Source organism: Pan paniscus, chromosome 3, assembly GCF_029289425.2.
Source record: "Pan paniscus chromosome 3, NHGRI_mPanPan1-v2.0_pri, whole genome shotgun sequence".
Taxonomy (NCBI): Eukaryota; Metazoa; Chordata; class Mammalia; order Primates; family Hominidae; genus Pan; species Pan paniscus.
Window position 1 is genome coordinate 8,787,185 of NC_073252.2, and position 13,097 is coordinate 8,800,281.

At 55.1% G+C, this 13,097-nt stretch overlaps 1 protein-coding gene and 2 long non-coding RNA genes across 3 annotated transcripts in view; 2 read left to right on the forward strand and 1 right to left on the reverse strand.

Annotated features, from left to right (window-relative positions):
* The window catches only part of TRMT44 (tRNA methyltransferase 44 homolog), a 68,034-nt gene extending 59,833 nt beyond the window's left edge, over positions 1-8,201 (forward strand). The window contains exon 11 of the mRNA XM_034951963.3: positions 7,868-8,201. Coding sequence (XP_034807854.3) covers positions 7,868-7,881 — 14 coding nt within the window. The 3' untranslated portion in view covers positions 7,882-8,201. The remainder of the gene's footprint in view (positions 1-7,867) is intronic.
* Positions 1,043-3,311, reverse strand: LOC134730252 (uncharacterized). Its single transcript, XR_010111908.1, has 2 exons — positions 3,118-3,311; positions 1,043-1,569 (listed from the first exon to the last, which is right to left on the reverse strand). It is a non-coding gene; the product is annotated as an uncharacterized LOC134730252 (long non-coding RNA).
* Positions 8,202-8,340: 139 nt separating the features above from the next.
* LOC129397676 (uncharacterized) lies at positions 8,341-11,959 on the forward strand. The gene is made up of 3 exons (XR_008625296.2): positions 8,341-8,877; positions 9,340-10,081; positions 10,916-11,959. It is a non-coding gene; the product is annotated as an uncharacterized LOC129397676 (long non-coding RNA).
* The last annotated feature ends 1,138 nt before the right edge of the window (positions 11,960-13,097 follow it).

Consider the following 13,097-nt stretch of genomic DNA (forward strand, 5'->3'; position numbering starts at 1 on the left):
GCTCTGGGACCGGATGTCCTGGGTTCAAATTCCAGCTCTGCCTCAAAAACTTGCAATCTTGGGGAAGTCACTCAACTTCCTGTGCCTCAGTTTCCTCCTGGGAAAAACGGGGATGAGGATAATCTTGGCAGAGGATTGTTGAGAAGGTTGAGTACATTTGGAGCCTAACAGCTTTAGCGGGCGCTTGGCCACTGTGAGAACTCAGTGAGGGTTAGCGATTTCACACAAGGGCCTTCTCACCAGGCTCCGGCAGATGGGACATTCCTTTGCTATTTGAGATGCTTTTGGACTCTTCCTCTCCCTCTTTGCCCCTTTCCCTTTTCCTTTCCCCTTCTTCCCTTCTTCCTTCTTATGGGGAGCTAGCTGGGAGGTGCTCAGTTGGGGCCCTCAGCGCCTGGAGTCTCACGGGCTCTGCTGCTATCTGCTGTGAGCTCAGCAACCCCTGTCCTTTCTGGGCCCCAGCCTCTCCATCCAAAAACCAGAAGGCTGCCTGGAAGGTTCCAGAAGTTGCTCTTGGTCCTGACCCCTGCCCACATCTCTCTGTTGAGAAGACTGGTGCCACTCTGGGGACAGCTGGCTTCTCACCTCTTCCCGGGTCCCTGGGGAAGTAACCCCTCTCCCAGGAGGAGACACACAACTGGTCCTCTGAGCAGCAGCTGAATTTTACAGAAGGGCTATTGATTGTTTTGTTCAAAGAGGGAGAATAAATTTGGTTCTGTGAGTCATAACGTGACATTCTCCAAAATGGTTCTGACCCATAAAACGAGGGCTTCTTTTGATATCAGCCCTGAAGGTTAATGGGTGTGTTTTCAGAATACTCTGCCAGGAATGACTCCAGAAACTGCCCTGAGTGCATCCATGGGAATGGTCCTCAGGACAGGCAGCCGCCATGAAATAGACGCCCTGCCCTGCCTGCTTCCTGTTGGTGTTTGTCGACCACATCTGCAATCCTCTGATGAAGCAAGGGGTCAGGTGGAGGGAGAGGAAGCTTCTGAATATTTCTAATCTTCAGCTGCTTAAAAAACTACAACGAACTTAGTGGTTTCAAGGACACATATTTATCTCATGGTGCAGTGAGTCTGAAGTGTGAGTGCAGCTTAGCAAGGTTCCCTGCTCAGGGTCACATCACGCTGCAATCACGGTACCAGCCAGGGTGGTGGTCTCAGCTGAGGCTCGGCTGGGGCAGGCTCTGCATCCACACTCACCAGGATGTTGGCAGTATTCGATTCCTTGCAGGCTGTTGGCCAGAGACTTCTTGTGCCTCAGTTTCCTCCTTGGCAAAGTGGGGTTGATTTTTCCTGGCCACAGGGCCCTCTCCCAGGGCCAGCTCACACACAGCAGCACAACCAGTTATGATCTTATTCAGGGCTGTCAAGGAAGCAGTGCCATTGCCTTGGTGGATGCTATTGGTGAGACGCAGGTCCCAGGTCCCAGCTCCCAGCTCCCAGATCCGGCTTACACTCAGGGGAGATTAATCAAAGGTGTCAGTGCCAGGAGGTGGGGAACATGGGCCACTACAGGGTCTGCCCACCACTCTCTGGATTGGCCCAAGACCACTTCTTCTTCACCCTTGAACACACAACAGACACAGGCACACACAGACTCAGCACAGGCTTGAATACCATCGGGATGAGGTAATGTCATGGGTTGAGGGGGCGTTCCCCACCCCTCACCTCCCACATGAGAGGCAGAGGCCAAGGTTTGGTTTCTGGCTGTGACCCTGGGCTGCTTTCCCACTGGGTCTCTGCTTCCTTATCTGTAGAGGGAGGACTTGGACTTGGCTGGGGTTCCTGGACAATTCTCAGCCAAAGAAACCCGTCCCCTTCCCCAGGCTGCAGGAGCCGCATTTAGGGGTGTTCTCCCGCTCTGCACACACACCCTTGAGGGTCTACTCCATTCACCTTGCAAGGCAAGCTGTCCCCTACAGCCCCGGAAAGGGCGGCACTCTATCCCAGCAGACCCTAGGCTGTGGCTGCAGCAGTCGGACCGGCTCAAGCATCTGCCCCGGGGAAGCAGCCTAAAGCAAGAGAATCACCCACGTGGGAATCCGGACCCCGGTGTGGAGGACACTGGGCTGACAGTGTGCACAGGGCCATGCACCCACCAGCAAGGGACACAGCACTCGGTCCCAGAGGTGGCCTCTGTTGTGGCCCCAGCCTGCAGAATGATCTCAGGCAGCCACCCGGATGGAGGGTTTGGTGGAGCTCCTGGGCCACATACCTCAGAGAACACAGCAAAGAGTCAGCACCCAGTAAGGTGCAGAGAACTTTCCACCCCGATGCCCACACAGGGTTCCTGCCATCAACGGGGGTCACGTGGACACAGGGCTTCTCTTGGGAAAAGAATTCCCCTCCAGAAGCTTCCTCTTCTCTTGCTTTGGCCTGGGCCCTGGCTCCCAGTTCAGTCCTATGTCCCCGCATCTCTGGCTGTTCTTCAATGCCCTGGTTGCTTCCCCTTCACCCTCCTAAATGTTGGAGTTCCGAGAGGCTCTGAGCCCCTCTTGTTCTTATCCTCCTGGCTAGCTTCGTCTCCAGCAAGCCCTCACACGCACCTCGGTGCCAAGGCTTGCAAACCTCAGCCTGTCCTGGCCTCGCTCCCAAGCTATGGGACAGAGCATCTCCCCCGAGGCTCCCGAGCCTGTGGTGCCCTCTGCAGTCCCCGCACCCGTCCACACCTGCTCTCTCCTGCTCCCCCTCCAGCCTCTGAGCCTCTGAGGTTGGTGGGCATCTTGGTGGTGGCTGCTGGGAGGGTCTCAGGGCGGGGCAGGGGCTGCATCAGGGGTCTGCACTGCATGGAATGGACATGGCGTGGTGTAAGCCCCTCAGCCTGACATTCAGCGCCGTTTCCATGCTGCTCATGTCCCCACCTCCTCGGCTTTCCCCATGGCCCACCTGAGTCTCCTGCAGCTCCTGCAGGGCTGAGCAATGGCCCCCATTCACTAAGGCAGGGAATCCCCTCTGCCCGTGCCTGCTCCCTTCCCCGCCAGGTACCCGCGCCAGCTTTACTGCCTTCCCTCTTCCTCCCGGGCCTGCGCTGCTGCCCTCCTCCCCTGGAGCTGTGCCAGCTCCAGCTTTTCAGCCAGCAGCTCCTGCCCCGCCCCACTCATTGTGTCCAGACCTGGGCTCCATGCTGACCCCCAGCGTGTACGGAGCTCCTGCCATTCCTTGGGTGTGGACCTGCGCCGAGTCTGTAGTGTGCGCAGGTCCTGCCATCCCTTGGGTGTGGACCTGCGCCGAGTCCGTAGTGTGCGCAGGTCCTGCCATCCCTTGGGTGTGGACCTGCGCCGAGTCCGTAGTGTGCGCAGGTCCTGCCATCCCTTGGGTGTGGACCTGCGCCGAGTCCGTAGTGTGCGCAGGTCGTGCCAATCCTTGGGTGTGGACCTGCGCCGAGTCCGTAGTGTGCGCAGGTCGTGCCATTTCTTGGGTGTGGACCTGCGCCGAGTCCGTAGTGTGCGCAGGTCCTGCCATTCCTTGGGTGTGGACCTGCGCCGAGTCCGTAGTGTGCGCAGGTCCTGCCAATCCTTGGGTGTGGACCTGCGCCGAGTCCGTAGTGTGCGCAGGTCCTGCCAATCCTTGGGTGTGGACCTGCGCCGAGTCCGTAGTGTGCGCAGGTCCTGCCATCCCTTGGGTGTGGACCTGCGCCGAGTCTGTATCCACCTGCAATAGCTCATCTCTTCCACCCGGGAGGAAGTTCCCTTCTTCCTCCCTGTGGGGAAGAGGGCACTGAGGCTTGGCAGAGCTCTTCCTGGGGTCTCAAGGGTCTGCTCCAAACCCTTGCTCTTGCCCCTGTCACAATCCAGGCACCCTGGCCACACCTGCAAACTGCACTCCATGGTGGCAGCCCTGCCCTGCCAGTGCCAGCCCCCTGTGCCTCACCACCCCAGTCCCTGAGCTCCCTGGGGCTGAATGCCACCTCTCTGGATTCTGAATAGGCCCCCGCAGGGTACCTGTTGCTGTATCTACTGCTTCCCCCAGCCTCCTGGTCTGGGTCCTGCTGATTCTGGTCATTACTCACCTTCTGCTCTACCCACCCTCCCCTGCGTGCTGCCCCCAACCGCAGAGGAATGCCCCCTCCATGTCCCACTCCCTCCACCAACAACAGCTGATCTGTCCTTTCTCCTGGCTGCGTGACCTCTCAGGAAGAGGCGGTGCTACACTGAGGGCCCTGGCAGCCTCTCTAGGTCCCTGTCCCCCACCTTTCAAAGGAGAGATAGGACAGAGGTGGCAGAAACTGTGGCTGGAGCAGGCTTCTGACTGGGTGCTGCTCCGGCTGTGACTCCTCACCCCTCAGAGCTGCATCTTCCATCTGCAAACAGGAGCCTGCAGCCCCTGAGGAGGTGGCATCTCTGCCTGTGGGAAGTCAGATGCACTGAGGCCAGATGCAGGGAGGGTGCTCCAGGCTCAAGGGCGCAGGAGGAGCCTCCTGCCCTGGGAGGCCAGCACTCAGCCCCAGCTCTGCCACCTTGACCTCCCAGCACCTCTGCAGCCTGGGCATCCTCATCTGCAAGACGTGGTAGGGTGGATGGAGATCCCCAGGGTTCCTCCGTGGCCCTGGACAGGGAGCCGGTGTGGGGGGCACGAGTTACGCCCTGTGGGGGAAGGGGAGCAGCAAATGTGCCTGCCCTCCGCTGCACTAGCTGCACTGTTTCATGCCCATGCAACCCTAAGAGATGGGAGTCCTCACTGTCACCCTCTCATTCAGATGAGGAAGCAGAGACAGAGAGTCTGAGACACTTGCTCAAGGCCATTGATATGGTTGGGCTCTGTGTCCCCACCCAAATCTCATCTTGAATTGTAATCTGCAGGTGTTGAGGGAAGAACCTGGTAGAAGGTGATTGGATCACGGGGGCGGTTTCCCCCATGCTGTTCTGGTGATAGTGAGGGAGTTCTCATGAGGTTTGATGGTTTTGTAAGGGGCTCTTCCTCCTTCTTGCACTTCTGTCTCCTGCCACCATGTGAGATGTGCCTGCTTCCCCTTCCACCATGATTGTAAGTTTCCTGAGGCCTCCCCAACCATGTGGAACTGTGAGTCAAGTAAACGTCTTTGCTTTATAAATTATCCAGCCTTGGGTATTTCTTCACAGCAGTGTGAAAATGGACGAATACACACAGCAAATCACAGCACCATAGTTGGGGACGAGGGCTGTGTGGCCCTGAGTATGTGCTCCTGATGAGGACATGGGACACCAGCTAGAGAAGGGGCACTCCCTGCTCTCATGGGGACGTTCACAAGGAGACCTGGTGCTCAGTGCAATGTCTGGGGACCTCCTTGAGACCAGGGCACGTGGGTGTCACAAGCTGCTGAGGGGCTGTGCCCTGCTGACACTGCTGAGGGCGCTTGGAGTGCAGAAATATTTTCAACAGAAGTGGAGCAGAAGGGATTTCTCCTAAACCCTCTGTTACCCAGAAAACGGCATGGACTGGAATTCCGCATTTCTTTAACAGTCTGTTTAGCCAGATCCTGACTCCACCAAAAACAAAGAAGCCCTCAGCCGCCTGCTGGGGTGGGAGGTAGTGACTGTCCTTCCAGCCCGGGCACCACTCCACGCTCAGTGCTGATTTGGCCTCACTTAACCTTTGGTGCTGGGCTCTGCCGCATTCCAGGGTCCCTGTGTGACCTGGGCAGCCCCTTCCCCCCTCAGCCTGGGGTCCTCTCGGGCTGGGAGGTGATGGCTCTGCCCCAGGGGGAGCGGGCCAAGTGCTACGTGTGCACTTCCTCTGTGGAATTCTCACCTCCTGGGCCAGCCCCTGGGCGGAAGGAGGCTGCTGGCCCCGCGTGGCCTGCCCTGTTGGAGGCTCTGCCAGAGCCCACGTCTGCAGTGCTTGGAGCCATTTCTTGGCACAAATATAAAAACAACTCCAGCTCTCCCGTGCTCCAAGTGAGAAATGCTGCCTGGTGAGCTGGGCTGGCTGCCTGGTGAGCTGGGCTGGCTGGGCTGCTGGCCCTCGGTCAGCCGCCTGCAACAGGCAGGGCCACGGGAACCTCATCAGCAGAGCTTCCTGGAGGCAGCGTGGGTGGAATTGTGGAATTGTCATCAGACAGGCCTGGGATGGAACTTCCCCACTGGAACGCAGCTGGCTGTGGACAGGGAGTCAGCTGCTGCCTGAAGGGTCAAGGAGGCCTGCGACCACAGCAGGTTCCCACCTGGCCTGGGCCTGGAGGCCAGCAGGCACCTTTCAGGGCTTCCCAGCTCAGCCCCCACAGCTGGATGGAGCTGTGTTCCCTGCAGAAGTGTGGCCGGCTCCGAGCAGGCACTGGGGGCTCTTTCTCTCCACCTCAGCCCTGGCCTATGTGGGCACAGCAGAGAACGTGCTCACACCATGGGGGCCCCCGACCAGGCGAGGCCAGGGCGTGTCCACATTGGGGAAGTGAACGAAGAAGGACAAGTCTATTTGAGGGGCTGGCTGATAGTTTAGAAGCCCAGAATCGCTTGGCAGTGAATTATTCTGCTGAGTAACACTGTACCCAGAGGGACGTGGCTGAAAACCCCGGGAGGGGAGGCTGCGTGCCGGAAGCACTCCCATCCTCCCCCAGCGCCTGCTCTGGGCGTTCCGGAGCTCAGCGTGCATCCTTGCCTGTGGGTTCTGGGACCATCCTGCCATCTCCCTCCCCTTTCTTTCCCCTTTTCCCTCCTTTCCTTTCTCCTCTTTCTCCTTCTTTCTGTTTTCTTCTTTCCTGGCTGAAGCCAGAATTCATTTCTGTTACTTGCATCCAAAAAGCATTCAAACAAGCAAGCATGCTGGGATCCTGGGTCCTGCCCCTCGTCACCTGGAGGCAGGGCTGTCACTCCATGTACAGACAGGAGTCCAGGAAAAACTTGAGGAGACACAGCGTGTTCCGGCCCCCGCTCCTTCACCCCTGCCCTGTCCCCTAGTGACGGATCCGGCAGCAGGCAGAGCCTTGAGCCCAGAAAGCCCAGGCCCCCTGGGAAGCTTAGGTGTGGCCTCACATCTGGCAGTTTTTGCTTTGATTTGTTTTGTTTTGTTTTGTTTTGAAATGGAGTTTCGCTTTTGTCGCCCAGGCTGGAGCGTGACGGTGCAATCTTGGCTCACTGCAACCTCCAGCTCCCAGGTTCAAGTGATTCTCCTGCCTCAGCCTCCCGAGTAGCTGAGATTACAGGTGCCCACCACCATGCCCAGCTAATTTTTGTATTTGTAGTAGAGATGGGGTTTCACCATGTTGGCCAGACTGGTCTCGAACTCCTGACCTCAGGTGATCTGCCTGCCTCGGCCTCCCAGAGTGCTGGGATTACAGGCATGAGACACTACACCCAGCCTCACATCTGGCAAGTTTTACAGCTCAGGTTTCTGTGTGGGGTCCCGAGGCAGCCCCTGGGCAATTTCGTATGGCTGTGGGAGGGTGAGGAGGGATTTCAGGACGTGACCTTGTTATTAGCAGGGGCTGCAGCTGGAGCTTGGCCTGCCGGGGCCCTGCGGGTGGGTCTGGGTGCCATGGGTTGTGTCTGTTGTGTGGGTTATTGGTTGGGCCTGGGGAGCCCATGGGAATCTCCAAGCCCCCTCCCCAAGTGACCCCCAGCCAGGCCTGGCCACCTCGCCCCCTCTGCTGGGCTGTGGAGTTGAACCTGATGTCTGCTCAGAGTCACCTCTGAGTGGTGCAGACATTCGGAAGTGTCCGTGGGACTGGATGGAAGGGACCCCATCCTCAGCCTTCATGGCCGGGGTCTGGCTGACTGACTGTGGCCATGGGGTTGCGGTGCCTTGGGCTGCAGATCCCCCATGAGTGTGAGGTGCTGGCTTCTGCACCTCCCATGAGCCTACAGACACAGAAACACAACCCCGTGTTTGCTGATACATCCCAAGGCTTTGGTCTGTTGGGTTTGGGGTGAGACCCTTCCCTTCCTTTACAGATGCTCACCTGTGAAGAGGGAGAACGTCGCTGTCCGAGCAAGTGTCTCTTCTGTGTCCTTGGCTGCCTTCCTCCTCCTCCTCCTCCCGCCGCCTCCTTTGGGGCCCCTTCCTCTTCTCAGCAGTGCCACTGACCAGCCCAGCCTCATGCACCATCCCGGCCGTTGCCCTGGAGGGCTGGCAGCTGGCAGGACCCAGAGAGGGCCCAGCCATCACCCCTCTCTTGAGCAGATGACAGAGTAACACTGGGAGTTACTATGGACACTGGAAAAGAGAACACAGATGCATCTGAGATTTTGTAGTTGCAACTCTTCTCTGGTAACCAAAAAACATCAGGACATTCATTGCAAATGCAACGCTGAGGCTTTGAAGGAACCAAAGAGTTCCTTTGCAGCCCTGAGGATGGAGGGAGGGAGGGAAAAGGGAGTGGGGAGGGAGGGAGGGAGGGAGGGAGTCCACTGCAGAAAGTGGCACTGATCCCTCTGAGCCTCTCCGGCCTCATGTGTAAGATGCCAGCTGCCCCGGAGTGGCAGTGGCGAGTGAGTGGCTGTGTAAGGTGCCCAGGCAGGAGCATGTGGGCAGCCCTGTGTGAAGCGGGCAGCCTTGGGCCAGGTTCCCTAGAAGCAGAGCTGAGATGGGGATTCTTGTTCATGCGATTGGAGGTGCTTCCTAAGAAGTTGCTCCCTGCCCCAACTCCGAGCCAGGGCGGCACTGACCATGGGCAACTTTCCCTTGCAGGGGGCACTCCCAGCTGCCGGGGAGGGGCAGTGGCCCTGAAGGGGCCTGGTCAGGACCAACAGTTTTCTTGGCAGTGGTGTGTTTGTCCCCATTTCACAGATGAGGAAACTGAGGCTTGGAGAGACCCAGGTCCTTGCCCAGGCCCCCACACCACACCCAGGAGGGGCGGCGCTGGAGTCCTGCACCACGTCGCTGTTCTCACCAGGAGAAGGCCCTTGTTTGCTGCATCCAGCTACCCCATCTCCATGCTGCAGGCAGGAGGACACAGCCGGGGGTGAGCTATGAGCGAGGCCTCACAGGGAAGCGAGAGCAGCGGTGTTGCCATCTGGATGTCAGACGTGCTCACTTGCTTCTGCCGCACTCGGGACTCTGAGCCAGGCCTTAAGGTTTTGGCTCCCTGGGTGTGGCACCCAAGGGGGTGGCCAGGTGGGGTGGAGTGTGAGTTTGAGTGATTTGGCATCCCCGTGGAGATGATAGGGAGAATGAGTACCTGTGTCTGCAGCTGCAGAGCGAGATCCGGGCTGGACATAGACATGGGGAGCCACACAGTGGAGGTGGCCTGCTTCTGTTTGCAGCTACAACAAATCACCAGGACCTCAGCAGTGGGAATGTCCAGACACGTGATCGGTTCTCACTGGACTTGGTTATCCAGGTCCTGTGGGCTGAAGTCAAGGCATCGGCAGGGCTGGGTCCTCCTGGAGACTCCAGGGGAGAATCCGTTCCCTGCCTTTTCCAGCTCCTGGAAGCCTCTCGCGTTCCTGGGCTAGGGAACCTTCCTCCATCTCAGAGCCGGCCATGGGGTGTCCCCTGACCTTCTGCAGCCATGTCCCCCTTCGATGGAGCTCTGCTTCTGGCCCTCGCTCCGCACTGAAGGCCCCTGTGATCACATGGCCCACCCGCCAATCCAGGTGGCCTCCCTCCAAGGTCAGCCGGTGAGCTGCCTTCATGCCTGCATGGTGTCTCTGACCCTTGGCCACACAACCTAACATAGTCACAGGTCCTGGAGATTTGCACTGGGATATCTTGGGTGAGGGGAATTATTCTGCTGACCCCCGATGGCAACTGGAGTGGTGGGAGGGGAAGAGAACACCAGGATGTGTTCAGAGAGAGAGGCGTGGACCTCAGGGGGTGTCAGGGGAAGAGGGCCCGGGAGGGAGAAAGCATTTGGTTTAGACGTGTTGGGTGTGAGGTGCCCATGGAATAGCAGGGTGGAGCTGGTGGGGGAAGCTGGGGGGCTGCCCTGGGGCTCTAGCACATGGAGGCCAAGGAGGGAGTCGTGGGGTGGAGGGGGAACAGGGCTCCCCAAGGTCCTGGGTCTGCCTCAGGGCCGCTGCTACTCCGCACCCCTCCTCCCATGCCTGAGCACCCACGGCAGTGACCAGCAGTGACCATCATCACCCAATGAGGATGGAGAGAAACTGAGGCTGGCCTGAGATGTCCTGGGGAATGAGCTGGCACCGGAGTCCCACAGGTGAAGGGTGAGCATGGATGGGCTGGGAGCATGCTGCCTGTAATTGTGCATGGCGCAGAAGGTCAGGAACGGCCTGGTGGCCCCGCGGGAGACTGGTTACTCCAATCTGGTCCAGCAGAACCCCAGGCAGCCTCGTGGCAGCGTGGGGGAAGTGTCTATGCTTAGTGATGTGGCAGATGCCCGGAGTGCCGTGAGCTTTAATAACAGCGAGTTACAGAAGTGTGTGGGCCCGTTCCTGAAAACACACACAGTCTGAAAAATGTCCAGAGGGACAGGCCTGAAAATGTTAAGAGCACTGCGATCCTGGGGGTTGGTTGTGGAGGTGCTTCCCTTCTCCGTGGTGGTCTGCACTTGCAGTTTCACTGACTGGGAGTCAGAATAATGTCCCCCCTCCCCCACAAAATGCCCACCTCTTAATCTCTAAAACCTGTACTTAGGACCTTACATGGAACGGAGACTTTGCAGAAATGATTTTGGATCTGAGATGGGGAGGTTATCCTGGCTTGGTGCTGGTCATTACCCCAAAAGACACAATCCCAAAAGCCACGATCCGGAATGTCAAAATCCTGAAAGATCAACATCCCTAAAGTCTAAAATCCCTAACATCTAATTGAATCCCTAAACCATAATGACAGATTTGGAATTCGGTTCAATCGAGGCTTCTAAAAGCACATTTCAAGTGTTAGCAATAAAGTTTGTTTTTTTCCATTCAGCCCAATGCATTTGGCAAAAAAAAAAAAAAAAAAAAAAATCCAGATAAGTGGATTGGCCAGGCAGTATGGTAGTGACAAAAACTTCAGTTTAAAACTGCATTATTTGCCTGCACTGGCATTTCTTCCAGCTGATGAAATTCTAGGAGAGTCATGTCCTAAAGGATAAGAAGCAACTATTCGTTGAGATGAGAGACTTCAAAGATAGTCAATGGTTGTGAAAGTCCGCCAGCCTTTCTGGACCATCTCGTGCAATTGCTCTAATCTATCCCTGTAATAGATCCCTTTAATACACTTTGTCATATGTTGAATTTTCTTTTTAGTTTTTAGTTTTCTTTTGTTGTTGTTGTTGTTGTTGTTTTCCCATTTTTAAAAATTATTATTATTGTGGAGACAGAGTCTCACTCTGTCACCCAGGCTGGAGTGCAGTGGTGTGATCTCGGTTCACTGCACCCTCTGCCTCCCAGGTTCAAGCAATTCTCCTGCCTCAGCCTCCTGTTTTTGTATTTTTAGTAGAGACAGGGTTTCACCATGTTGGCCAGGCTGGTCTCAAACTCCTGACCTCAAGTGATCCGCCCACCTCGGCCTCCCAAAGTGTTGGGATTACAGGCGTGAGCCACCACACCCAGGCCCGTTGTTTTTAATTATCAACGTAATTTTTTACAATTTGTTATTCTATGTATTTCATCTTTGCATAATTTCCAGTATGGGAGGTACAAATTGTGTAAAGACTTTGAGAGTTCTAATTTGTTGTATGCATTTTTTACAAATGTGACTCCATGAAAATGATTATCACAACATTGACTTTATGTGTAAGCATTGTGTGTGTGTGTACATAAAATCGTCAAAACTTCCTCAATAAATGAAGAGATGTCCTTTTTGTATGCCTGAATTTATGAAAGGTAAATTTCTCGAGATCTTGTTTCTTTGGGCAGCTGCATGTGCAGTGCTGACCCATCAGTGTCTGATTGATCACGTCACCAGACGTAGGGTGTCCTTCATGGGTTTTCAAATGACAGCTGTTATCTCAGGAATTTCTTTATGAATACGGTTTGTCTGCTCATCACCGAGTGTCTATGCTTGCAAAAATATGTCTGTTATTACTGCCTATTTTATTGTGTAAAGTAGCCTGTGAGGTGTTCCATTGTGTTTTTGTTTCTTAAATAAATCTCCTTTAAAAATGTAAATAAACCTATTTTATTTGAGACAGAATGTCACTCTCTCGCCTGGGCTGGAGTGCAGTGCCACAATCTCAGCTCACTGCAACCTCCGCCTCCTGGGTTCAACCAATTCTTCTGTCTCAGACTGTAATCTCAGTAGCTGGGATTACAGTTGCCCGCCACCACACCCAGATAATTTTTGCATTTTAGAGATGGGGTTTTACCATGTTGGTCAGGCTGGTCTCAAACTCCTGACTTCAGGATAAAGAAATACCTGAGACTGGGCAATTTACAAAACAAAGAGGTTTATTGGACTTACAGTTCCACATGGCTATGGAGACCTCACAATCATGGCAGAAGGCAAGGAAGAGCAAGTCACATCTTACATGGCTGGCAGCAGGCAAAAAGAGAGCTTGTGTGGAGAAACTCCCATTTTTTAGAACCATCAGATCTCATGAACTCATTCACTATCACGAGAACAGCGCAGGAAAGACTGGCCCCCATAATTCAATCACCTCCCACTAGGATCCTCCCACGACACATGGGAAATGTGGGAGTTACAAATCAAGGTGAGATTTGGATGAGGACACAGCCAAACCGTATCAACCAGGAAACATAAAGTCTAATCATAAAGGTGAAAATGGATAAGTCAGACCCTAATAGAATGAAAAATGTCAGCTCATCAAAAGCCACCACGGAGAATGAACAGATGTCAAAGAGCAGGAGAAGATCTTAATAGTACATAGACCTGACAAAGAATTGGAACCTAGAATATATCAAGAATCACTACAATTCAATAAGAAAACAGTAGATCAAACATAAAAATGGATAAAGGTTTTTAAAAAGACACATCACAAAAGAGCATATTCAGATCATCAATAAACATGGAAAAGTGTCTCATCGTGATCAGCCATCAGGGAAATGAGGATTGAGACCGCAATGCCAGATCACTACACACCCACCAGGGTGCCCAAAACCCTCCCGGCAGATACCTGCAAGTGCTGTGTGGAGGAGCCAGAACTCTTGGGTGGGGCTGGTGGGAAAGGATTGGTTCAATGCTTTGAACCACTTGGTTTGAACCCAAACCATCTAGCAGCATCAGCCACGCTGTGCCTGGGCATTCCCACTCCTGGCGAAACCCCCAACTGAAACA